Source organism: Furipterus horrens, unplaced genomic scaffold (genome assembly GCF_987537825.1).
Source record: "Furipterus horrens unplaced genomic scaffold, mFurHor1.1.pri manual_scaffold_13, whole genome shotgun sequence".
NCBI lineage: Eukaryota > Metazoa > Chordata > Mammalia > Chiroptera > Furipteridae > Furipterus > Furipterus horrens.
Genome location: NW_028327183.1, coordinates 38574291 through 38599866, shown reverse-complemented (window position 1 = coordinate 38599866; position 25576 = coordinate 38574291). Strand labels below are relative to the sequence as shown.

General features: G+C 41.5%; 1 protein-coding gene and 1 pseudogene across 1 annotated transcript; one reads left to right on the top strand and one right to left on the bottom strand.

Moving 5' to 3' along the window:
- Positions 1–2454: 2454 nt before the first annotated feature.
- Positions 2455–13459, top strand: WDR87 (WD repeat domain 87). The gene is made up of 5 exons (XM_090260029.1): positions 2455–2545; positions 3428–3595; positions 4069–6944; positions 7401–7672; positions 8028–13459. The coding sequence occupies exons 1-5, from the start codon at positions 2474–2476 to the stop codon at positions 13322–13324; spliced, it is 8685 nt and encodes a 2894-aa protein (XP_090116155.1). The 5' UTR covers positions 2455–2473; the 3' UTR covers positions 13325–13459.
- An 11189-nt stretch (positions 13460–24648) lies between these two features.
- Positions 24649–25135, bottom strand: LOC149994591 (prostaglandin E synthase 3-like; annotated as a pseudogene).
- Positions 25136–25576: the final 441 nt, after the last annotated feature.

The window sequence follows — 25576 nt, the reverse complement described above, 5'->3', positions numbered from 1 at the left end:
TTTCCTCTGAGGATAACCTGAGGAAGCTGATATATGGGATGGGAGAGAGTGGCAAAAAATAAATGAGTAAACAGAGGTTTGGAGTTTGAAGGCCTTTTTCATTAACTACTAAGGAATGTGCTCCCAAAGGGCCCAACCATTTGCTTTTTGTAGGCTGATGGAGGGAAGTTGGACCCAGAGGAGATATTAGTAGCAATGGAAACTGATGGCAGTGATGGCAAATTTGTTGCTAATGATGACTCTCAGCAGTTTTGGGGCCTCAAGGAACCTGTGGGGTAAATTTGAGCTGTGGGGCCTGGTCTACAAGGGCTATCCACTAATGTGCAGGATATGAAGCAAATCCCTCTGGCTCCTGAAAGATGGTGCAAAGCAGCAGCAAATGCAGGATTTCAGAAAAACAGAATGGAAAAAGATATGGCAGGAGGGCAGGATTCAGTCTTGGGGAGAATGGAAGGAGACAGAGATGCTGATGTTTGACACCCAGTCCCCAGTTCCCATTAGTAGGTTTATGAGTCAGAGAGCTTCCTTAGCATAAAGTACCAGAGCCTCTTACTGACTCTGATATGGAGAAGAATCCTGAAATGTGGATTGGATCTTAGTCCTGCATCTGTGTAGCCTCGAACACCGTTCCTCTCTGAATTTATGTTCCTTGTATTTATAATGGAGATGATATCTGCCTTTCAGAATTCTTTCAAGAATTAATGAGGCAATTGATGTGAAACCTGTGGGCTCTAACCCATTCTATACATGAGATGATGATACATTTTGCCAGCTACTTCCCCCAAAATCCAGCCATGAAGTCTCTGGCAACACAGGCCCTAGGCTTAGCCATACTAGAAGGTGGGTTCTGCTGATCTTGCCTTAGGAGGCCCAGGACAAACTGATCTGGAACTCCAATAGCTCTCCAAACTAGTGGTTCTAGGAATTTACTGTGCAGTAAGATCAGCTGGAAAGGTTGTTAAAACTCAGATTTTTGGGCCTTGTCCTAAGTTTCCAATTCAGTGGGTCTGGGGTGGGGACCAATAATCTGCATTTCTAATAAGTTCCCAGGCGATGCTGTTGTTGCTGGCCTGGGGATCACACTTTGGGGTCACTTCTTGAAACTCCAAGTTCACGGGTTTCCCTCATCTGTCAGGCACAAGGATGGCCTCGCCTCCATTGCCCTCTGCTGGCCATACTAGAAACTTAATTCATGTTTCCAGAGCAATGGGAAAGTACAAAGTATGGGTTGGAAGGAAATAAATATTTGTCTGAGAACCAAACCAGCCTAAAAACAGCAATCATAATAATTGTTTGTTGCTTCAGAGTATACTTTTAAAAGTATTAACAGAATTATTTGATCCTTGCAACAATCCTGTGAAGTAGACAACACTGGCATTTTCATTTTACAAATGAGGAAAACAAGCCCATCATCAGACCAGTAAAGGGAGATTCCCCGGCAGAGGGGGCTTGTTAAAAGTAGGATTTGCCCTGGCCAGGCGGCTCAGTTAGTTGGAGTGTCGTCCTGTACACCAAAAGGTTGCAGGTTCGATCCCTGGTCAGGGCACATAACTGGGTTCCCCAGTTGGGCGCGTGTGGGAAGCAACAGATCAATGTTTCTCTCACATTGATATGTCCCTCTCTCTAAAGTCAGTGAACACATCCTTGGGTGAGGATTAAAAAAAATAAAAAAAAGTAGGACTTATTCACAATCCAACCAAGAAAAGTGGAAGTTTGTTCCCATGAAAGGCAAAAGCAAGGAAGTGCAGAAGAGGATGATAGACACTTCACATGTAAGGGAGCTACTTGATTCCACCAGCTTGGAAAAACCTGCAAGGCCAAAAGGATGGATCCTTTCTCCAACTGTGCTAGGTGGGCTGACCTTTAGTCTTGCGGGCCCAGCATCTCAATTTCCTATTTCAATAGTCAGACTTGAATGTCCATAGAATCACCTAGGAAGCTTGTTACAAGTGAAGGTTCATGAGTTCTACCTCCAAGGTTCTTGCTTTGGGAAGTCTAGGACAGGACCTAGGGATCTGCATTTTAAGACATACTCCTGCCCCTGGGAACTTTGGGAACTCCTACTCCTTGCAGAATGCTTGCTTAACTGACCACCATCAGCAAAGAACTATTTGCCTGGGATAGTATTCCTTTCCAGTCCCCCCTCTGCTTCCCTCACCCATAATACCCCACTGGGTTATTATGGATAGCTAAGATCCAATCCCCAGCTTCTTAATGTACCCTCTCCAAGCCTCAGTTTTCTCATCAATAAAATGAAGTAATACCTACCTCACTGGACTGGAATGAGGATTAAATGATAAGGTATGTCTTATGTATAGTTCCTGATAGTCAAAAAGTGTGCAATAAACACAAGTTCATGGATCTTGCCTTCTGACTCCTAGCTCCTAAAAAGTAGTAGTGGTTAAGCTGGCTTCTTTTGGATTTCCACAGGTTTTTAAGCAATAGTACTGAAAACAAGGGGATAATCAAGGTGATGTCTTCCCCCAGACTCATTCCCCTCTGGAAGGATTTTAAATACCTCCTAAGTGACATATATAAAAGCAAGGTAATGTATATGTAGGACATAAACATATTACTGGCCTCTGTCTATCTTAATATAGTTAGAAGCACTTCTGAGGAGCATAGATCACCATGTAAGCAGGGAGCAGGCAGGCGAGACTATAAAGACAACTGTCACCTCAGGAAGTGGGCCATTAATTTCCAAGTGAGTCTAGGGACCTCTTGCAAAGACATTTTGATAGTGGAAAGTGAACACTTTGGAGCATTGTCAGAGGAACCAACCCTCTTGGAAGAGAGATTTGTTCGAAAGAGAAGGGAGAAGGCACCAGAGAGACTATTTGCCAACCTCAGTTTTGCTATGGTTGGCCAGGTTCATGTTGCATAGCACATGCTCTCTCACTGTGGGATAATATATTTTGTATATTTTTCATCTTTCTCTGTCAAATTTAAAGGCCATGTAGGGTATCCTAGAAGTCTTAGTGAAGTTTTAAACTTTAATATAAAGCTGCACTGACTTTTGGGACACCCTGTTATGTTGCATGCTGGTATATGGCAGTGCACTTGCCTCATTAATCTGTTAAATGTGTCTTTTATGGCATATGTACCTTTTGGACAGAAGGCAGAAAGTTAGAAGACAGGTATAGCTAACTTCATGTTGAGAAGAACATCAGTTTCCCCTGTGCTCACACTATAAAATTTTCCCATAGAGGCTCTATGGAGGTTTGGTTCTCTCACACTGGGGGTTTTGTTACATGCTTGTGAAGTGTAGGTGTCCCACAGGTGATAAGTTGTGCATGTGTGGGAATAACAGGAGTGGTCCTTGGGGTTGTGGCATGACTTTGGGAACTGCTGCAATGGTGGCTTGAGTGAAAATGTATTTAGTGCATGTGTGTTCTGGTCTCTTAGTTTATGCTATGTCTATCCCCAGCAAACTTTAGATGACCCAAAGAGTGACATAGTTGTGCTGAGTGACCGGTCCCAGATACTGTTCAAAGAGTCCTGCTATCCTCAAAATATGCCACTTATATGCTATTACTTCAGTGATGCCAACTTCTTTGCCTCCTTCTCCTGGGTGACAAGCACAAAAGAAATACAGGTAAAGCTCCCTAGTCTTTCTTCTTCTTAGCCCATTCCACAGGGGCCATGCCCATGTAAGCTCCTCACCCCCGACTGATAAAGGAAGATATACACCTCGAAAGAAAGTGACCTGGGGAATATTTGAGTTCTTGCACCCAGGCATATGTCCTCATTTTAGCTCAAATAAACTCTTATAAGAAGTCAAAAAAGAAAAAAAAAAGTGACCTTGATCCAGGATTCCCTCTTTACCCTTTCTCCAATTACAGTCTCCATGTTGAATAGATTTTGTGGTTCTCCTAAAGTAGGCCAAGGTTAGGGAAAGAGTCCTGGTCTTCTTGCTTCTACAGTATTTCCAACCACCATAACCACGGGGTAAAATCACTGTAGAATCCTCCAATTCCTTAGCACAAGAACAGGGAAAAATAGCTGAATATTCTGCCATTTCCTTTTCTACCGTCTTTTCTAGGCAGTTCCCATCTTCTTCTTTTCTAGGCTGTAGTATGGGTGAAAAGCAAAACTGAGGACGTGGTCGAGAAGAGAACATTTTCCATGACTGAACAATTGCCACCCATCCAGTGTATGGTACACACAGGTTCTTTTCATATCCTCGTGGCCTACTGTGGTGATCTGCTCCTGCGACTCTTTGGGGACCACTTTCGGTCATTCAAACCCTTGGGTATCGTGCCCTGCCGCTTTAATATCAACTGTCTCTGCTATGAGCCAGAAATGAAGATGCTTCTGTCAGGCATCCTGGGGGCAGTGGTTGTCTGGACCATTGAGCAGAGTGGCAAAGGCCTCCAAATCGCCCACATGGTTTCCATGCCTGGTGATGAGCTTGTCGAGGACATCATGTTGAATGGCCCCAACGGCTCCCTCTTAGCCTTGTGTGGGACTGTGGTGAGGATCCTTGAGCGCCAGGGCTTGAGCCAGCTGGGAGAGGTGAAGAGATTCACTTCTATCACTAGTGGCTCCTCTATCACCTGCTGCTTCACTTGTTTTGATCAGGGCTTCCTCTATGCTGGAAATAGGACTGGGGACATCCAGGTATGGAGCCTCAGTCAGAGCTACTCTCTCCACAGTTTTAAGGCCCATTCCTCATCAGTGGTATGTATCCACAGCCGATCAGAAGCTCACACCCTGCTAACAGCTGGCAAGGAGGGTTTCGTCAAGGAGTGGAACCTTACTTCTGGGAACCTATTACGGCAACTAGAACTTGGCGAGGAATTGTATCAACTCCGGTTTATTGACAACATTACTTTCTTCTGCCAAACCACCCATACTTTCTCCTTGCACCGTCTGCCCTGCTTCTATAGCCTCTTCAGTGTCTGTGGCTCTGTTCCGGAGCAGGTGCGTCGGGTCTGCTGTGGTAATAACTGGTTCCGGATCCTATGCACTACTGAGGATGGCTTGTTGCGCTTTGTGTCCCCACTAACAGGAGATCTTCTGGTTCTCACTTGGCCCTTCTCAATCCTGGACCAGGCTGTGGATTGGGCCTATGACCCAGATAAAGAGGAGCTCTTTGTAGCAATAGGGGGCTCAGAGGTGCTGGTCTTTGACACAACCCGCTGCCCTTGCCCAGCCAAGTATCTTTTATGCACCTCTCCAGATTCTCAGGACTTGGTACAATGCCTGGCTTATGGGCATTTCCACCTGGGTCGGGGTCTAGAAGGACTAATGTTCTCTGGACACCAGAGTGGTATGATAAGAGTGCTTTCCCAGCACAGCTATGCCAGAATAGAGAAATTCATGCACTTTGGAGCTATATTGGCATTCTCTACACTGCCTGGAGGGCTTTTAGGTGGCCAAGAAAACTCTTTGCTCTGTTCCTATGGAATGGATGACTACATACGCCTATCAGAAGCTGTGCTTGATGGCACCAAAGTACATCTGCGGCCTCTAGCTAGCATTCTTAGCAGCTGTCACCTAAAACACCTGATACTCTTGCCAAACTCTGTGGGTGCCATCACAGAGACTAACTGCCTGCGTCTCTGGAAATTCCATGATTTTCTGTCCTCTGAGACACAGGAGCGCTCCAAGTTTACAGAAACCTTGCCTCTGCACCAGTGTGCAATTACATCCTTTGATGTATGTTTGACCTTGAGTCTTTTTGTCACAGGTGGTATTGATGGCTCTGTCCGGATCTGGAACTTTCACGGTAGGCTTGTAGCCATGTTGGACTCATCACTGCACTTTGGCCCACTCTGCTTTGCAAATGACCGGGGTGACTTGCTTGTGACCTTCAACCACAGTCTTTATCTGGTATCCTGTTTAAAACTGCTTCCCTTAACCCTGCTGGTTCGCCTTTCCTTTATGAGCATGACAGATGAAGTGCTAGAAATCCCTAAGCCTTTCATACCAAGCTTCTTCTTCTCCTTTGAGACCATGTTTGTGCCCAAGTATACCTACTTTGGACATGGGCAACAAGAATTAGTGGGTCTGGAGAAACTTGTTAATAAGCGGGCCATTGCCTTTGACCATACTGTGCCACATGTCATAGAAGAAGATGAGCAAGGGAGCCTTGTATTACTGTCTACCCCAAGACATGGTTCCTTGAATAAGGAGGAAACTGATATAAGGTTGGGCAAACCTTATTCCCATTATGTGGTTCCTCCACAACTACAGTTGACTACCTGGGATGGACTCAACCCTTATAAGATACTGCAGTGCTACTTTGGTTATGGACGGAAATGGCTCTTTGCTCCTGATGGTTATATCCCTAACTCAGTGATTCGTGCCCGTCTTTGGCCAGAGGGCAGCCCAATATACCTACAGTGCAACCTGCATTCACCCATGCATAAGGTGGAATGGGACAAGCCTCAACAATCCTTCTGGCACAGTAGGGTAAGACCTATGCATGATGTAAAAGAACATCCACAGGAAAAGGAAGATGAAGACTTCATAAAAATGAGAATGTCCAAGGATATAACTTATAGTGTCCTTACAGGCCCCACAAACCACAGTTGGCTGGGAAGAAAGATGAGTGAAATAGCTATTAATGGCCTGATCGAGACAATCCTCAACACTATGATCTATGCTCCTCCTCCACTGAAGTACCAATGCTGCGTTGGTGCACTAGGGCAAATATTTGCTTCTTACCAGGTGTCTCCACCCCTGCGCTCTGAAACAGCCCATCGTTTGCTGGATGATACAACCAATTCTAATCCACTGATCCGAGAGCTAGCCTGGGAAGGGCTGAAGCGTCTAGGAATGATCAGTCTTCTCTTTGCTATGCCCCTGGCCCAAGGGTTAATGGACAAGGACCAAAGAGTGAGGAGTAAGGCACTGAGTCTCATGGCTGACACTGGAATCCATTGCAAGACCTCACTCTTAAACCTGATCCAGAACTGGGAGACTTTCCAGGAGATGCAGTGAGTTCTTTGTGCCTTCCTCAGTGCTTTACTAGCTTCTAATTTTCTCTCCCATTCCCCATTTTCCCTTCCATTGTTTCACTCTCTTCATCCCTGTTCTTTGGCTTTTCCTGTCTTTTTTCCTATTCATAGTCTTTTGCCATTCCTAGACTGTCTTGACAATCTCCTAACTGTTCAATCCTTTCTCTGTTTCTTCTTTTATTTCTATCTCATATCTCTTCAAGTTCCCCTTTCATCCTCTTTTTCCTACCCTGCAGCCTCCATACAGATCACTTCATTTACTGCCATCTTATCTTCCTAGACTCTTTTTTTCTTCTTGTCTATCCTTTATCTCCACACACACAGTCTCTATTGGTCACTTTGCCAGGCCTCCTGCCTATTCTACATCAGTTCTTTCCTTCTCATTCTCTTTTTTGCCTAACTCAGCATGTTCCTTTTCTCCTTTGACTTTCACAGGCAGGAAATAATTGGGCAGGAAACCCTGGACAGTCTGCTGGGGATGCGTGCTACAGATCTCCAAATCCTTCATACTCAAGTGGAGCAGCGATTGAATGAAAACCTGACCTTGTCAGGTGGAGATGGAAAGCCTGCTTTTTCTTTAGATGTCTCGAGGTTTTCTGAAATGATGTCCATTTCCAAGCAATCTGATGTAATTCCTGAAGAATCTGAAGTTTCCATCAAGCCCAGCAAAGGCCAAAGATGGGGCCGAGCAGGGAGAAAAAAGCATAGTATGTATGGGGTGATTCAGTTCATGTCTCACGGTCTCAAAGAGGCAAGGTAGTTAGGGCTACAGTGGGTCAAGAGATGTCAGGTAGGAGTAGAGATAAATGGAAAGATCATTTCACAAATCTAGGAAGAATTCACCCAAACCCAGGAAGACTTCAAGGCCTCTCTCTGCAGGATTTTGGGTGGGGACACTGGGAATCAAGCAAGGGTAATGTCTTTAAAAATGTTTAAAGGCCTCAGCCCCCTCTGTTGTTATTTCTTTATGGCAGTCCTCTTAGCTCATACTAGATCTTGGGAAGGGTTTCATTTAAACCTCCCATGCTGTCCTTATCTACATCTCCTGATTTTTTTCTGCAGCCCCAAAACTGTTGCATATACTCAAGATGAAAGAAACTGGCACAAAGCCAAGTCCCTTAGAGGGTGAAAGTGATCAAAGTAAAGTTGTATTGGCTGAGGTGGAGGATACAGCCATCTCTTCTGGGTCTTCAACCTGCAGTGTACTAAAGATTTTAAAAGATCCTGAACAACAGCCTCCAGAGGAAGATGTCTCAAAGGATGTTGCATTGACCCCGAAGATGCTAAGGAAAATACATGACAAAAGAGGCAAGAAAACAACAGTTCAGAAACCCATAAAGAAGCACAAGAAGAAGACAAAAGAAGCTGAAGTCATAATTGAGGAACCTCTGTCTAGTGTAAAGGAAGAACCAGTTGTGAAGAAGGTGAAAGCCACAGGGCGGGGAGCATATGGAACTCCTGGCCATAGAGCTACTCCTGGAGATGGCTCATCGTGGCGGGATGATCTATGTCATCTTATGACCCTGAGGATATCTGGTTCCCAAACAAAAATGTCAGAATCTCTAAATACTGAGTTAGTGACCATGGCTCAGGAGGTGCTGGCAGATAAGCACCCCAGCTGGGAGCTCTTTGAGAAGATCTGCCCCCTGCTAAAGAAAGAAAATAAGGTTATGCTTGAGGACCTTGACTGGGATGTAGCCTGGCCAGAGGAGAAACCGATTTTTATTCATGAAGGAGCAATAAGAGAGGACATGGTGATCAGAGATGTTGAAGAGATACCAGAGGGGCAGAGACAAGTGCAAAAGGAAGCAGGGGACATACAGGACTTACAGGAAACACAGATGATTCCCATGAAGGGTAAGAAAAAGAAAATCATTTTTTTGAAACCAAGTGGCCTAACCCAGAGGAAACAAATACTAAAGAAAGACGAGAAGAAATCCTCTAAGAAGCTCTCTAAGCAAAAGAGGAAAGCAGTCCTGAAGGAAATAAGTGTGGATAAAAAAGAGAGGAAAATGACCAAAAGAGAGAGGGATGTGAGTCAGGGAGTGGGGGGAGTGGACAAACTAGAGGGACAAGTGGTTGAGCAAGAAGGAAGACCAATTATGGATGAGAGGAAGCTATCTTTGTGGGATTGGAAGGAGTCCTGGGATCAGTGGAAACAGGGCCCTGGTGAGAAAAGGATATCCTGGAATGAATGGAAGAAAGCCTGGGACAAAGGGCATCTTGAGGAAGAGGAAAAAACACAAGAGGACAAAGAGAAGCTATTCCCAGATGGGGAAAAGCTGGAGGAAGGAAAGAGGAAGCTGGAATGGGATGAGGTGGCACAGGTCTGGGAACAAAAGTTTAAGGATGAAAAGGAATTGACCCTGGAAATAGAAGAATTGTCTCAGGATTGGGAAGAAGAAGATGAGGATGAAGAAGGAGAAGATGAAGAAGAAGAAGGGCTGGTGACAGAAGAGCAGAGACAGATCCAGGAAGAATATATACAGGCCCAGGTGGAGAAGAAACGAGCCCAAGCTGAAAGAAAACGAGCCCAAGAAGAGAGGAAGCTGGCACAAGAAGAAGAGAAGCTGGCACAAGAAGAGAGAAAACTGGCTCAGGAAGAGAGGAAACTGGCCACTGATTATGGAAAACTGGCTCAGAGAGACAGGGAAATGGTCCAGGCAAAGAGGGAATTTGTCCAGAAAGAGGAAAAGCTGGCCCAAAAAGAGGAGTGGCTAAGCCAGGAAGCAGAGAAATTGGCCCAGAATAGGAAGAAACTGGCTAAGATATTGGAGAAACAGGCTCACGAAGAGGAGAAGATAGCAAAGAAAGGAGAGAAGCTGGCTGATGCAAAAAAGGTATTGGTCCAGAAAACGGAGAAAGTGGACCAGAAGGAGCAAGATCTAGCATGGCAAGAAAAGGAACTAGCTCAGGAATTAGAGGAGCTGACCTGGGAAGAGGAGGAACTGGCTTGGAAACAACAGCAGCTGAATCTGGAAGAGGAGGAACTATCTAAGGAACAGGAGGGACTGGCTCAGGAGGAGAAGATACTAGCCTGGAAGGAGGAGAAACTGGCTATGGAAGAGAAAAAACTGGTCCAGGAAGAAGAGCTACTGATTCAGGAAGAGAAGAAACTGGTCCAGGCCAAGGAATATTTGCCTGAGGAAGAAGAAAGACTTGCCCAGAAAAAGGAACAATTAATGGAGAATAAAAATAAACTGGTCCAGGAAAGGGAAAAATTGATCCTGAACAAGGTGGAACTTGCAAACAAGAAGGAGACATTAGCCAGGAGTGGGGAGAGTCTGGATCAGGAGAAGAAAAAGCTGGCTCAGGAGAAGGTAAAATTGATTCAGAGGAAAGAGAACTTGCACCAGTTCAGAGACAACCTTGTCCAGAACAGAAAGAAATTAGTGGAAGTAAAGGAGAAACTGGACATATACAAGAAGAAATTTTTTCAGGCAGAGGAGAAGCTGGTGGAGAAAAAGGAGGAACTTTCCCAGAAGAAGGAGAAACTGGCTGATGTGGAGAAAAAACTGGCACAAGTAGAGGAAAATCTGGCTGAGAAACAGCACAAGCTAATCCAGGACAAAATGAAATTAGCTATGGAGCAGAGGGCAATATTTCAAGAACTGAAACTGCTCAGTAGAGAAGGGGATATTACTAAGAAAGAAAAAGCCTTGGGCATGGAAATGAAGAGACTGGCCCAGGAGAAGGTGAGACTAGCTAAGGAAAAGGAAACTGTCTCCAAGAGAGAGACTCAAGAAACTTCAACACAGAGGAAACTGAATAAGAATGAACTAGAACTAATTAAGAGGAAATTGTCACTGGAAGAGAAGATAATGGTATATGAAGATAGGATATTGGCCACAAAGCAAAAGGACATTGCCAAGGGGAAATTAGAATTTACCAGGGGAGGGAGAGTATATGCTCAGGAAGAAAGGAAGCTAGCCAAAGTAATAAGGAAGCTGACTAAAGGAAACATTTCCAACAAACCATCAAAAGTGAGCAGAAAAATCTTAAAGGTATTTAAAAACCTTATCAAAAAAGAAAGGAAACTAACGCAGGAAGAAATACAAATGGCAAAGATAAGGAGGTCATTCTTGGTTATGGAAAAAAGATTGAGCAATGAACAAAATGAACTTGATGCCAAAGAGTGGGATATTTCTGAGAAACTATCAGAAATGACCAAAGATGAGAAGAAACTTGCTAAGAAACAGAGAAAACTGGCCAAGGAAATGAGAAGAGTGATAAAGAAAGAGAAAAAAATAACTGAGGAAGAAAACAGATTGGCCAGGCAGCACAGAGAAGTCATACAGGAAGAAGAGGAGGAAGAAATAACAGAGGAAGAAGAAGAAATGTCGTTCCTTAAACAAAAGTCAAGAAAGAGAAAAACATTAAAGAGAGCTGATATGCCACAGGAAGAACTTATCAGTCAAAGGGGTGAGGTGGAAACTGAAGAGAGCTTTTCTGGAGAAATGGAAAGCCTGTTAGATGAAGTAGAGCGAGAGAGTTTGTCTGCAGAGGAGGAGGAGGAGGAAGAGGAGGAAGAGGAAGAGGAGGAGAGAGAAGAGGAAGAGGAGATGGAGAACATAAGAGAGGTGAAGGAGAAGAAAGAGGAAGAGGAGGAGAAGAAAAAGAAGAAGAAGGTGCAGGAAGAGGAGGAGAAGGAAGTGTTTGAGAAGAAGGATGAAAATATGAGTGAGGAAGAGATGGAAAATTTGAGTGAGAAAGAAGAGGAAGAGGAGAGAAGTTTAGTGGAAGAAGAGGTAGACAAGGAAAAAGAGATCTTTAAAATAAAGAAACTATTTAAGTTACAAGAAAAAAGGGGAAAGGATCTAGGAGTAAGAGAAACATTCCCTTCTATTAGAAAAAGATTCCCTGAGGTCAAAGGCAGTGATATACACATTGAAGTTCTGAAAAGCCCTTCCAAGAAACTGATCTCAATAGCTCTGGGGAGGGAAGAGACTATACCAGTGCCAGTGTCATCCTGGAAAGATGAGGCCACTGTACTTGAGACACCCAGGATATTTGCAGAGACAAGTTTTATGGATAAAAAAGGAGAACTGTTAAACAAATATCATCCCGTTCCTCTACAAGTTTTGGATACAGTTTTGGAGTCCCAAGAGCCAGACTTAAAGACCCCACATTTATCCCACATATTGAGGAAGACCATGGGAGCTCAGAAACTCAAAGACAAACCACTAGCGGATAGGTGGCAGTGGCTTCTGAAGCATCATCCATCTCTAATGGGACAGACTGTGGTACAACTACCTGCATCCCAAATCCTGGCTGAGGAATTATATGCTGACATGAGCCTTTCAGATATAGAGTGGATGCACCATGTCCTAGAACGGATGGAGGTAGGAGAACGGCCTTCCAGAGATAGTTTCCACAGGTTGTGCCAGTTTCTCAAAGACCTCACCTCAAAGGGAGCCTTAGGGTGGATGCATCTAGCCAAACTTGAAGCTATCATTTACCATCACAGGCAGGTTCCGGAATCACAAAGCATACATATCTCAAAAACCAGTACAAAGCCCATGGGTCCAAAATACCTGAAAGTTATCCCTCCAATAAAAAGAAAGGAAAAGGAAAGCTGTTTAAAACCTTTGGCTTTCCCCACACCCAAGTCCTCATTAGCTACAAAAAGTATTCCAGGTCCAAAGGCTATAAATTGGCATCTTCTAGGAGAGCCTTACAGGAGTGCCCGGGCTGAGCAGATATCCAGTGCCCTCAAGGAGATGGAGATGAAACACTTTTATCCTGCCACTAGAGGCATTTTCACAGGTGCCCCTACATCTGTGGAAAAACAAACCATAGCACTGATGTTTCAAAAGGACTTCCGGGCTTTTAAGGGTAAGGGCAGGTTTCCCAGATTGCCCAAGGTAGAGAAGAAGGCACAGCCCAGCTCTAGAATACAGGAAGAGGTGCCTTTATGGGAGACATTTGTGGCACTATACCATGTTTTGCGGATGTTGCAGGAGCGATATGCAAAAGATAGTGCTGCTTGGATAGAACAGTTCTACCACCTCATGGATCTGTACCAGTTTAAGTCCCCTGGAATCCAGAGATTGCTACAGGAGCTGCTACTGAGAGAGGAACCCCAGTCCCATGAGATCTGTAAAGAGGCCCTAAAGGCAATGGAGCTAGTTCCGGGGGAGCGGTTGTTCTACCACCTATTTTGTGGTCGCTCTCACATCCCCAGAGGTCCTCTGGAGTTCCAGGAGGTTGTGTCCCTCTCAGGGCAGAACAACGTGCATACCATGCTTCCCATGGGCATGGCCCATTATGGCATCTTAGAACTTGCCTGGAAGAGCCTGCCCCAAGCTGATATTCACCTCACCAAGGAGTTGCCCCACATCTTTGCTCCTGCCCCCTAATTTGGGACTGACCGGATGTCAGGACTTTTCATTTCCACCTGAAGATAGGTCTTGTCACCAGATCTAGACTTTTATTCTTAGGTCCCATACAGAGGTAGGGCAAGGGCAAAGCCCTCATCCTACCCAGCTCCAAAAGCCAGCTTCTATATGTGGAATAAAGAGGAGGCTCTCATATCCAACAAACTCTGTGATGTGTCCCTGTGCCCCAAACATTGCTTCTCCAGAAAGGTAGGCAAGGAGACCAGATACATACTCCAGAGTGGGAAAACTTACCAAAAGTGAGTGGTGCTCACTCTCTGGAGGCCTTCAGACAGAAGCATCTGTCCTTGTCCTCTTTCTTTCTTGTTTCCCATCATCCTTTCCTAACGACTATATAGAAAGGAAAGCACCTGACAAAAATTAATATGAGGCATTGATATAGAATGAAAATGGATTTTAGAATCAGAAAATACAGCATTTTGTCCTTAGTTTTGGGAGGTACACGGTGGAGTCAGGCTTTCCCTGATCATAGCTTTGTATGCTGATTACTTGAGTCCAAAACAGCAGGTGTTGAGACCCGCAGAATAAAGAAAAAAGCTTCAACAAGTTCCAGCCAGTACCTCATTACTGGATGGCTCTAAGGATAATGCCGTTTGAGGTTAAATCAGAAAGAAAAGGAGGGACTCCTCTCCTGGACATAGGGTTTGGGGAAGATGATAGAATTTCGACGACTAAATGAAAGCTCAAATAGGCCCCCACTGCCTAGGAACTTATGATCCTTTCCTCTAGTAACTGAGACAAGAGTTAAAAGGAAAGGGCCAGTAAAGTGGAGGAAATTGTCACTGCCAGTAAACATATTCCTCCCCTGATCTCTTCCCACCATGGATGACTTTAGAACTGCCTCTTTCCAGGTAAGCTGAGTCTTCCAACAGCTTCAAGCAAGTAGCCCACCGGTGCCATTTGCTATCCTCATCCCACCTGTCCTTCATTATTCTACTTCCTCCACCTGAGTGTGCTTTTGTGATGAAGCTAAGGATAGAGGGAAAGAGAACATTCTAAAAAGTTAGGTTCACCTTGGAGGCCAGGGGGATGACAGCCCTAGGTGTGTAGTTGGGCTCTTCCATGTCAGATTACATATTAGGCCACATGAAATATATGAGAGCTGTGGGTGGGGAACAGGGAGCCTCAAAAAACAAAGAACAAAAAAATGACCCAACAGTTGGACAAGGCATCAGAAGTAAGCATGGTTCAGTTGGTTCTGCAAGCCTCACCCTGAATAATTTCTCCTTTTTGGCCTCTGTTTACTTGTCTGTGTCAAAAGGAGAATAGTGCACAAATTGCAATCAGGTATGAAAGAGAGGATATCACTACAGGTCCTACTGACATTAAAAGGATAAAGGCTGTGATGAAAAACTTTATGCTTATAAATCTGACAACATAGACGAGATGGACAAATTCCTTGAAAGACCAAGAAAAGAAATAGCAATACCTATCTATTTCTTTTTTCAGGATATCAGTGGGTCCTCTGGTTAATAAAAACAACAACAACAACGAAGGAGTCTGTTGTGGTTCCAGAGTCGGGAAGTCTATGGATGGCTCGTCAGGGTGCCTTAAAACCTGAGTACTGGCTGTGACAACCTAGAGATCCTCATCTTTGCCAGAATGGCAGAGAGCAGGACTTCTTTGTATTTTCTCTTATTATGAAAAATTTCAGTCACAAAAGTAGAAGAGTATTATAAAGAACTCCCAGATCACATCACCTAGATTTAGTTGTAAACATCTTGCAAAAATTGTTTCACTTTTTCTTTGTCGGACATTTTTAAAAATTGCTTTTAGAGTGGGGAACGGAGAGAGAGAAACATCAATGTGAAAGAGAAACATCGATTGGTTACCTCCTTTAGGTGCTTAGACTGGGGTTTGCACATGCTGGACTGGGGATCAAACTGGCAACCTAAGTATGTGCCCTGAACAGGAATTGAATCTGCAACTTTTTGGTTATGTGACACTACTCCAACTGACTGAGCCACACTGGCCTGGGCTCTTTGTTGAAATATTTTTTTTTTTTAAATTCAGACTTGATATTTCAACCCTAAATACTTTGATACTTTAAAATAATTTTCTTACATAACGATTTTCCCAACCAACAAAATAATTCCTTAATATGATCCAGTACCCTATGCAAATTTTCCTGATTGTCCCCCAAAATGGCCTTTTATACTTAGAATTCAAACAAGGTCTATGCCTTCTTTGATGGCTATGCTTCCTAAGACACTCTTAAATTAAACATTTACACTCCCCTCTCCCCAGTTTTTTCACACCATTGATTTGTTGAAGACTGATGCTCCATGTTTTGATTTTTTCTGATAGTTTTCTGAGGTATGGATGTGCTTCAAAGGTCCATAAGCTTTTGAAATTAGATGAAAAAGAATTGTGTTAAGTACTTCCCCTACCCCCATCCCTCTTTGGGAAAATGTATCTTTCATGAGAGTCTTGAGGAAGTTCTTGACACAAATAACATGTTAAATCACCACTTAAGAAGCGCACAGAGACACCTGGACTTTAGCTCAGACATTGCCAATAGATGAATGACCTTCAGACAGTTACCTTCTCCTTATGGGCCTCTATATTTCTAATTTTTGAAGGGACAGTTATACTTCAGACCTCTCCAGGATATGAGAAAGGGTTTCCAGCTTCCCATCCTTCTCCTAGAATGTGTGCTCAGGGTAGTGTGAGAGACTTTCCCCACTGTGCAGAGCTACCGACTGCTTTGTACCAGGAAATAGATATTAGGGAGATGACTTTGAGTAAGACCTAAAGGGAGGAGGATCTTAATATTTCCTGGAAGAATATTACATGTTCAAACTAAGGTGAGTAAATAAAGACACTGGCTTGAGATTGGGAAATAACCCCCGCAGCACACAGGAACTCCTAGATGGCTTGGGTCTGAGAACTGAGCCCTGGGCATGCCACTGTTTAGAAGAGGCAGACATAAAGGAAATTGGCAACTACAAGCCAACGAACACTAAAAAGTGCCAGCAACCATGAGCAGCTAGGAGAAAAGCATGGAACAGATTCTCCCTCAAAACCTCCAGAAGAACCAACCCTGCAAACACCACAGTTTTGGACTTCTGGCATCCTGAGCTGTGAAAGAATAAATTTTTGTTGTTTTAAGCCCCCCAGTTTGTGATAATTTGTTATGACAGCTCCAGGAGACAAGATCTGGGCGCTAAGTGTGATCATTGCTACTGGACTAACTGCTTTGTGGCCCCTTCAGCAGACATAAACATGCGTAAATGCATGCATACATACACATAATTTAGAAATCATGTGTTTACACCAATACCTCTAATTTCAATCTATCCCCCATAGGGGTCATTGTTGCCTGCCCCTATTTCATATTTGTATATCCTTTCTTCCATAGGGAGTACTCGGACTCGCAATACCATAAGCACATTTACTTATTTACTCGAGTCTCTGCTGTGTTAAAATAGTTTCAAAACTGCTTTGCCCATACCACTACATATAAGTGTATATATACACATTATACAAAAAGAGTTCAGGATTTGGTTGCATTTTTTCCCCATATACACACACCTCCCACCCTGCCCAAGCCTGAGCATATTTTGTCAAGTACTGTACACATTATATACTTAGACTAGTCCTTCCTTCCTTCCTTCCTTCTTTCCTTCCTTCCCTTAGAGGTTATGTTATTCACTTGAAATGCAATTAAGTTTTATTTCTGTCCATTTGCTTTCAATTATAGAATTCCCTCCCTTCCAATTCTTATTATTTTTGCTTAAATATATACAATGTTAGTATGCTTTCAAAAGTCAACAGTACAGAAAAAGTACTTGCCCTTGCCAAGTAGCTCAGCTATTAGAACATTGTCTTGACATACCAAGGTTGTGGGTTCCATCCCTGGTCAGGGCACATACAAGAATCAACCAACAAATAGATGTTTCTCTCTCTCTCCCTTTCCTCACTCTAAAATCAATCAATAAAAAAATAATAAAAAAGTCTACTGTACACGAAGAGTATACTCAGAGAAGTGTATTATTCCCTCCTATATTCCATCCACCCCATTTTGCTCTACATACTCCTGTAGGTAATCAGCTTCAATGTTTTTTGGTTTATTTTTCGTGTGTTACTTTTTGTAATGGATTCATTGGGCTTTTCTATGAAAGAAAGTAGGCCAGGAGAGGATTATGGGAAGATGGCAGAATAGAAGCACCAGAAATCTGTTTCCCTACCTAGACAACTGCATTGGCTGAATCTGTCTGATGTAACTAAGTTGGAACTCTGGAGTTTATAGAAGGCAACCTCCAGAGGAAGAGTTGGGTGGTGAATCGAAGTTAATTTTGATCAATTTCAGCTCTTAAAACAGTAGCAGCTACCCACCCTTTATCCCCAGCCCATTGGCAGGTAGTGTGCACATGTTCCTAGAGCAACTTGTGTATAACTTGCAGAAGCCAGAATAGGCAGAAAGGACCCTGTTCTCCAAATATCAGATACCTGTGCTCTCATTGCCGACTGTTGCCTCTGATCACTCTAAATAATAGAATATAATTACTATATAAACCCAATACAATACAATCCCACTTTCTTACTATATTATGCATTTTTCTATCCTTTTCTTCTATTTTTATTAACATACAATGTAAATATTACCTACTGGCTTGCACAGTCTCAACTATTATTAATCTATCACCCCCTCTATCAAAAATTATATTTTTCCTCCCCCAAAACAACTCTTATCTATTCTTCTTATAGTATAAAAGCTCTAATCTCTTTACATTTATAATAATACGGGCTCGTTGGCTGACGATAGCAGGATACAGTGGGGGATACTTTTTGAGGGTGTGGGTCTCCTGCCTGGGCTGTGTGTTTATGTCTTTAACAGCATATCCACAAAAGAACTCAAGACAAAGCGGATACAGTGACTCTCAACCAACTAGCCAGAAGGAAGATCCTATCAAAGAACATCTGAAATATAACCAAACAGCATAAACAAACGACATAAAGGGTAACTCAAGAACCTCAGGCTCAGGATATCAAAGAGACTGCACCACTGAAACCCCCAGATCTCCGATAAAGAATCTCACACCACAAAGGAGGGAAGTCAAAGCAGACGAGCCCCCCCACCCAAATAAATAAATAAATAAATAAAAACAAACAAAAAGAATCCAACATGGTAAGATGCAAAAATAACCCCTCAATGAAGAGAAAAGAGGAATCCTCAGAAAGAGAGATAGATGAAATAGACATAGCCCAAATGTCAGACATGGAATTCAAAACAATGGTGGTAAAGAAGCTCAATATACTCGACATCCTTAAAATCAACTATGACAACCTCCAAGAAAGTTACCAGAGGCTCCAAGACAATTACAGGGAACTTCCAGAGAACTACACCAGCATAAAAAAAGACATAGAAACTGTTAACAAGAACCAGGAAGAACTTAAGAATGCAATCTCTGAACTGAAAAACACAGTAGAATCAGTCAAAAGCAGACTAAACGAACCAGAGGATCAGATTAGTGAGTTAGAAGATAATGTAGAGAAAAACTCCCAGACAATACAGCAAAATGAAAAAAGATTGAAAAAATATGAACAAGATGTAAGGGAAGTACAGGATAGCATGATAAGAAATAATATCAGGATCATAGGAATTAGAGAGGGAGAAGAAAAGGACCATGGAATTGAAAAACTGATAGGAGAAATAGTGACAGAAAATTTTCCGAACCTGATGAGAGAAAAAGCTATACAAGTTCAGGAACACAGAGAGTTCCAATGAAGAGGAACCCCCCAAAACCCACTCCAAGGCACATCATAGTTAAAATGGCAACATTCCAAGACAAAGAGAGAATCCTAAAAGCAGCAAGAGAAAAACAGCAAATAACTTACAAGGGAGCTCCAATAAGGCTATCGACCAATTTCTCAACAGAAACATTACAAGCCAGAAGGGAATGGTCAAAAATATTTCAAGCAATGAAAAACAAAGGCCTACAACCAAGAATACTCTACCCAGCAAGGCTCTCATTCAAAATAGAAGGTGAAATAAGGAGTTTCTCAGACAAAGGAAGACTGAAAGAATACATCTCCACCAAACCAGCATTGCAAGAGATGCTAGAGGGAGTGTTCTAAGAAAAAAGAGGAAAAGAACAAGAGAGGAGAGGAACAGAGGTACAAAGGGAAATGAATAAATACACGTCAATAATAACCTTAAATGTAAATGGATTAAATGCTCCAATTAAAAGACATAGGGTAACGGAATGGATAAGAAAACAGGACCCACATATTTGCTGTCTACAAGAAACACACCTGAAAACAAAAGATTTACACAGACTGAAAGTAAAGGGATATAAAAAAATATTCCAAGCAAACGGAATGGAAAAAAAAGCCGGGGTAGCAGTCCTCATATCAGACAAAACGGATTTCAAAGCAAGGGCAATAAAAAGAGACAAAGAAGGACATTTCATAATACTTAAAGGAACAATCCATCAAGAAGATAGGACTTTGATAAACATATATGCACCCAACACAGGAGCAGCCAAATACATAAAGCAAATACTAGAAGACCACAAAAAGGATATCAACAACAACACACTCATAGTAGGGGACTTCAACACTCCATTATCAACAACAGACAGATCATCAAAGCAAAGAAACACCAAGGATATACAGGCATTGAACAACACACTAAACCACATGGATCTAACTGATATATATGGAACTTTTCACCCCAAAGAAGCAAAATATACATTCTTTTCAAGTGCACATGGGACATTTTCAAAGATAGACCACATGATAGGTCACAAAACAAGCCTCAACAAATTCAAGAAAATTGAAATCATATCAAGCATCTTTTCAGATCACAATGCCTTGAAACTAGAAATCAACCTCAGAGAAAAAAATCAAAGACACCCAAACTCATGGAGAATGAATAACATGCTATTAGATAATGAATGGGTTAACAATGACATCAAAGAAGAAATCAAGAAATTTCTAGAAACTAATGATAATGAGCACACAACAGCCCAAAACCTGTGGGACACAGCTAAAGCAGTCCTGAGAGGGAAGTTCATAGCAATACAGGCATATCTGAAAAGGATAGAAGAATCTCAAATAAAAAACCTAACCATAATGCTACAAGAACTAGACCAACAACAACAAACAAAGCCTAGGGCAAGAAGAAGGAACGAAATCATCAAGATCAGAGCAGAACTAAATGACATAGAGACTAAACAATCCAAAAGATCAACAAAACTAGGAGCTGGTTCTTCGAAAAAATAAACAAAATCGACAAGCCTCTAGCCAGTCTAATCAAGAAAAAAAGAGAGAAGACACAAATAAACAAAATCAGAAATGAAAGAGGAGAAATCACGACTGATACCTCAGAAATACAAATGACAGTAGAAATTACTTCAGACAACTGTATGACAAGAAATTTGACAATCTAGAACAAATGGACAAATTTCTAGAAACATACAACCTTCCAAAGCTGAATCAAGAAGAAGTGGAAAGTCTCAACAGACCAATAACAAAAAAGGAAATTGAAACAGTAATCCAAAATCTCCCTGCACACAAAAGCCCTGGAACGGATAGCTTCACAGGCGAATTCTACAAAACATTCAGGGAAGAACTAACTCCTATCCTCCTCAAACTGTTCCAAAAAATCCAAGAAGAGGGGAAAATCCCAAACTCTTTCTATGAAGCCAGTATTATCCTAATCCCCAAACCAGGTCAAGACACAACAAAGAAAGAAAACTACAGGCCAATATCACTGATGAACATCGATGCTAAAATCCTCAACAAAATATTGGCAAACAGGATCCAGCAATACATCAAAAAGATCATACATCATGATCAAGTGGGCTTCATTCCAGGGATGCAAGGATGGTTTAATATTTGCAAATCAATAAATATAATACATCACCTAAACAGAATGAAAGACAAAAATCACATGATCATATCAATAGATGCAGAAAAAGCATTTGATAAAGTACAACACCCATTTATGATGAAAACACTCAGCTAAATGGGAATAGAGGGAGCATACCTTAACATCATTAAGGCTATATATGAGAAGCCTGAGGCCAACATCATACTCAATGGACAAAAACTGAAAGCATTCCCCCTGAACTCAGGAACTAGACAAGGTTGTCCAATCTCTCCACTCCTTTTCAACATAGTGTTGGAAGTCCTAGCCACAGCAATCAGACAAGAAAAAGAAATAAAAGGCATCCAAATTGGGAAAGAGGAACTAAAACTATCATTATATGCAGATGACATGATAGTATACATAGAAAACCCTATAAACTCCACTAAAAGACTACTTGATATAATAAGTGAATTTGGCAAAATCGCAGGGTACAAAATAAATATACAGAAATCTAAGGCATTTCTGTACACCAACAATAAAATAGCAGAGACAGAGACAAAAAAAGAAAATATCATTTACTATAGCAACAAGAAAAATAAAGTACCTAGGAGTAAACTTAACCAAAGAGATAAAAGACCTGTACTCTGAAAATTACATAACATTGAAGAAAGAAATTAAGGAAGAAACAAATAAATGGAAGCAAATACCATGTTCTTGGATGGGAAGAATCAACATCGTCAAAATGGCCATACTACCCAAAGCAATGTACAGATTCAATGCAATCACTATTAAAATACCAATGACATATTTCACAGACCTAGAACAAATACTCCATAAATTCATATGGAACCAAAAAAGACCCCGAATAGCAAAAGCAATCTTGAGACAGAAGAACACAGCAGGAGGAATCACAACACCAGATATCAAACAATACTACAAAGCCACTGTAATCAAAATAGTCTGGTACTGGCATAAGAACAGACATATAGATCAGTGGAACAGAATAGAGAGCCCAGAAATAAACCCAGGCCTCTATGGTCAACTAATATTTGATAAAGGAGGAAGGAACATAAAATCGAGTGAGAAGAGCCTCTTTAACAAATGGTGCTGGGAGAACTGAATAGGGACCTGCAAAAAAATGAAACTAGACCACCAACTTACACCACACACGAGAATAAACTCAAGATGGATCAAAGACTTAAATGTAAGCCGTGACACCATAAAAGTCCTAGAGGAAAACATAGGCAAGAAAATATCAGATATCTCACGTAACAATCTCTTCACGGATACATCTCCTAAAGCAAGAGAAATAAAGGAAAAAATAAATAAATGGGACTAAATCAAACTAAAGAGTTTCTGCTCAGCAAAAGAAAACATCAGCAAGATGAAAAGGAAACCAACCATATGGGAAAACATATTTGCCAATGACATCACAGACAGGGGACTGATTTCCAAAATATATAAAGAGCTGATACGACTCAACATCAAGAAAACAAACAACCTAATTAAAAAATGGGCAAAGGACCTGAACAAACACTTCTCCAAAGAGGATATACAGAAGGTCCATAGGCACATGAAAAAGTGCTCAACATCATTAGCCATCAGGGAGATGCAAATAAAAACCACAATGAGATACCATTTTACACCAGTCAGAATGGCCATCATCAACAAATCAACAAGCAACAAGTGCTGGCGAGGATGTGGAGAAACGGGAACCCTACTGCACTGTTGGTGGGAATGCAGACTGGCTCAGCCACTATGGAGAACAGTATGGAATTACCTCAAAAGATTAAAAATGGAACTGCCTTTTGAACCAGCGACTCCACTACTAGGATTATACCCGAAGAATCTTGAAACACCAATTCAAAAGAACTTATGCACCCCTATGTTCATTGCAGCACTGTTTACAATAGCTAAGTGCTGGAAACAACCTAAGTGCCCATCTGTAGATGAGTGGATCAAAAAACTGTGGTACATTTACACAATGGAATACTATGTAGCAGAAAGAAAGAAGGAAGTCCTGCCATTTGCAACAACATGGATGGAACTAGAGAGAATTATGCTTAGTGAAATAAGCCAGGCAAAGAAAGAAAAATACCATATGATATCACCTAATACAGGAAACTAAAGAACAACACAAACAAAGGAACTAAATAGAACAAAGAGCAGAATAGCAGTCAATAGGGGGGAGGGGAGGGGGAGAGAATGGGGATAAGTAAGGGAAGGGTTTAGTCAAAGAACACGTATAAATGACTCATGGACATCGACAACGGGGAGGGATATGATTGCGGGAGAGGGGGTGGGTTGGGTGGGGGAGAGAAATTAGGGGAAAAGGGGACAACTGTAATTGAAAAACCAAAATAAATAAATAAATAAAGTAATTGTTGATAGATATGAAAAAAAAAAAATCACAGCAAAGTAGAAACTTAAAAGAACAGCCAAGAAGTCTTCCAACAGTTTATTAGAAAGAATATAGACATAAAAAAAAACCCCACTGTCATGAACATAAATTGAAGTTTCAGCCCTGCAAGCTAATTAAAGAGAAGGAAGGAAGGAAGGAAGGAAGGGAAAGAAGGAAAGAAGGAAAGAAAGAAACAAGGAAAGAAAAGAAAGAAAAAGAAAGAAAGAAAGAAAAAAGAAAGAGGGAAGGAAGGAAGAAAGGAAGGGAAAGAAGGAAGGAAGGAAGAAAGGAAGGAAGGAAGGAAAAAAGAAAGAAAGAAAGAAAAAGGTATCTAATAGTATATTAACTTTTTTCACTCGTTTGTCATACTGACGGTACAAATACAAATTTGGTATAAATGTACAGGTTCTCAAGTAACACTATACAGTCTTTCTTCATTCTCCATGCTAAGAGATGTAAAAGTTGAAGGATCAATGAATACCAATTGTACAAGCTTCAAAAACCATCTAACTGTAGGGCATTCACTAATTTTAGCTAAGATGCATCTGGAACACTCACAAGTGATCACTTACATATAATAATGTGAAGTAATTTTTTTGAAAAATAAAACGTTAGTGGAATAATCCCAAAGAATATACCAGAAGAACAGGTTACTTGTTTAAGGTATCAACTAATCTGTTTCAGCCAGTTTGAGTCCATGTTCCAAAATCTAAAATTTAGTTATCTTTCTGTAATCAAGAACTTCCTATCATGTCAGTATCTATGTTATGAAGTAAAGAAGACTCAGGTGAAATGTTTATTTAACACAACTACTGTACAGTTACCTAGGACCTCAACAGCGTTATGGAAGTCTGGGAAATGTTCACAGATAAGGTTACTGCCTCAGCTGACTGACAACTGCCTCATATAATGAAGCCTTTATGAAAACAAACAGGTTGAAAAAATGGGTTAAAGGAGTCAGATGCAGCATCTGCCTTTAGATCTATCAACTCAGGAATTCTCTTAAGTATGAAATCTTGCAGAAAGTTAATTTTCTTTCTCAAACTCTGGTGAGGACAATATTCCTTACTCCAGATCTGGCATTTTTTTCATCATTATTGTCTTGTAAATCATCATCTGCTCCATCTACTGTATTTCTGATAAATCCACATCTTCATCACCACCCATGTTGTTCACCTTCTCAGAGAAATAATCAAAATTAGACTTGTCTTCATCTGTATCATGTTCCCAGTCTTTCTAATTTTGGAAGTACACAGTGAGTCAATTAAGCTTTGCCCTTTTATTTGTTAACTTTGGCCATAACTGGCCAGATTATTCTTTTTGTAAATAACATAACATTCACTTGTCCATTCTTTTATGCTTGAAATAATTTGTAGCAATACAGTGAAAAAGATCAATTTCATGTAAGTGTTTAAAATTATCACTTCCTTAAAGACAACTGAATGTAAATTTAGATTTTTCAAAAAATACGTTAACATCTTTACTGTCTTCAACACAAAATTCAATTAAGACAGTCCCTTTGATCATACCACTTTTCAAAAGCAGGCTGCATTGTGAATGGGGCAGGAAGATAGATGGATGAGTGGATTGGCAGGCCTCTCCAGTGGCAACTGCTGGACAGTGGACTCCTCTCGGGGGGCAACTCTGGCATTTTCTGCCCAGTCATCCTCTTCTTGCTTCCCTCAGATGACAGTGGTGGCAGTGACTCGACCTGGGTTCCCAGAATGCACCATATGAAGAGAGCAGCTCCTATGGCTGGGGAGAAAAGTCAAGTTGCAGTAGATTTTAAAAAATAGATATTATACAAAGTATCTTCTCTGATCACAATGGGATGAAGTTGCAAATTAAGAACAGAAGGAAAACTGGAGAATTTACAAAAGTGGGAAATTAAACAGCACAATTTTAAACAACCAATGGGTCAAAAAGAAATCATGAGAAAATACTGAGAGATGAATAACAATAAAAACTTAGGGGATACAGTGAAAGTAGTGCT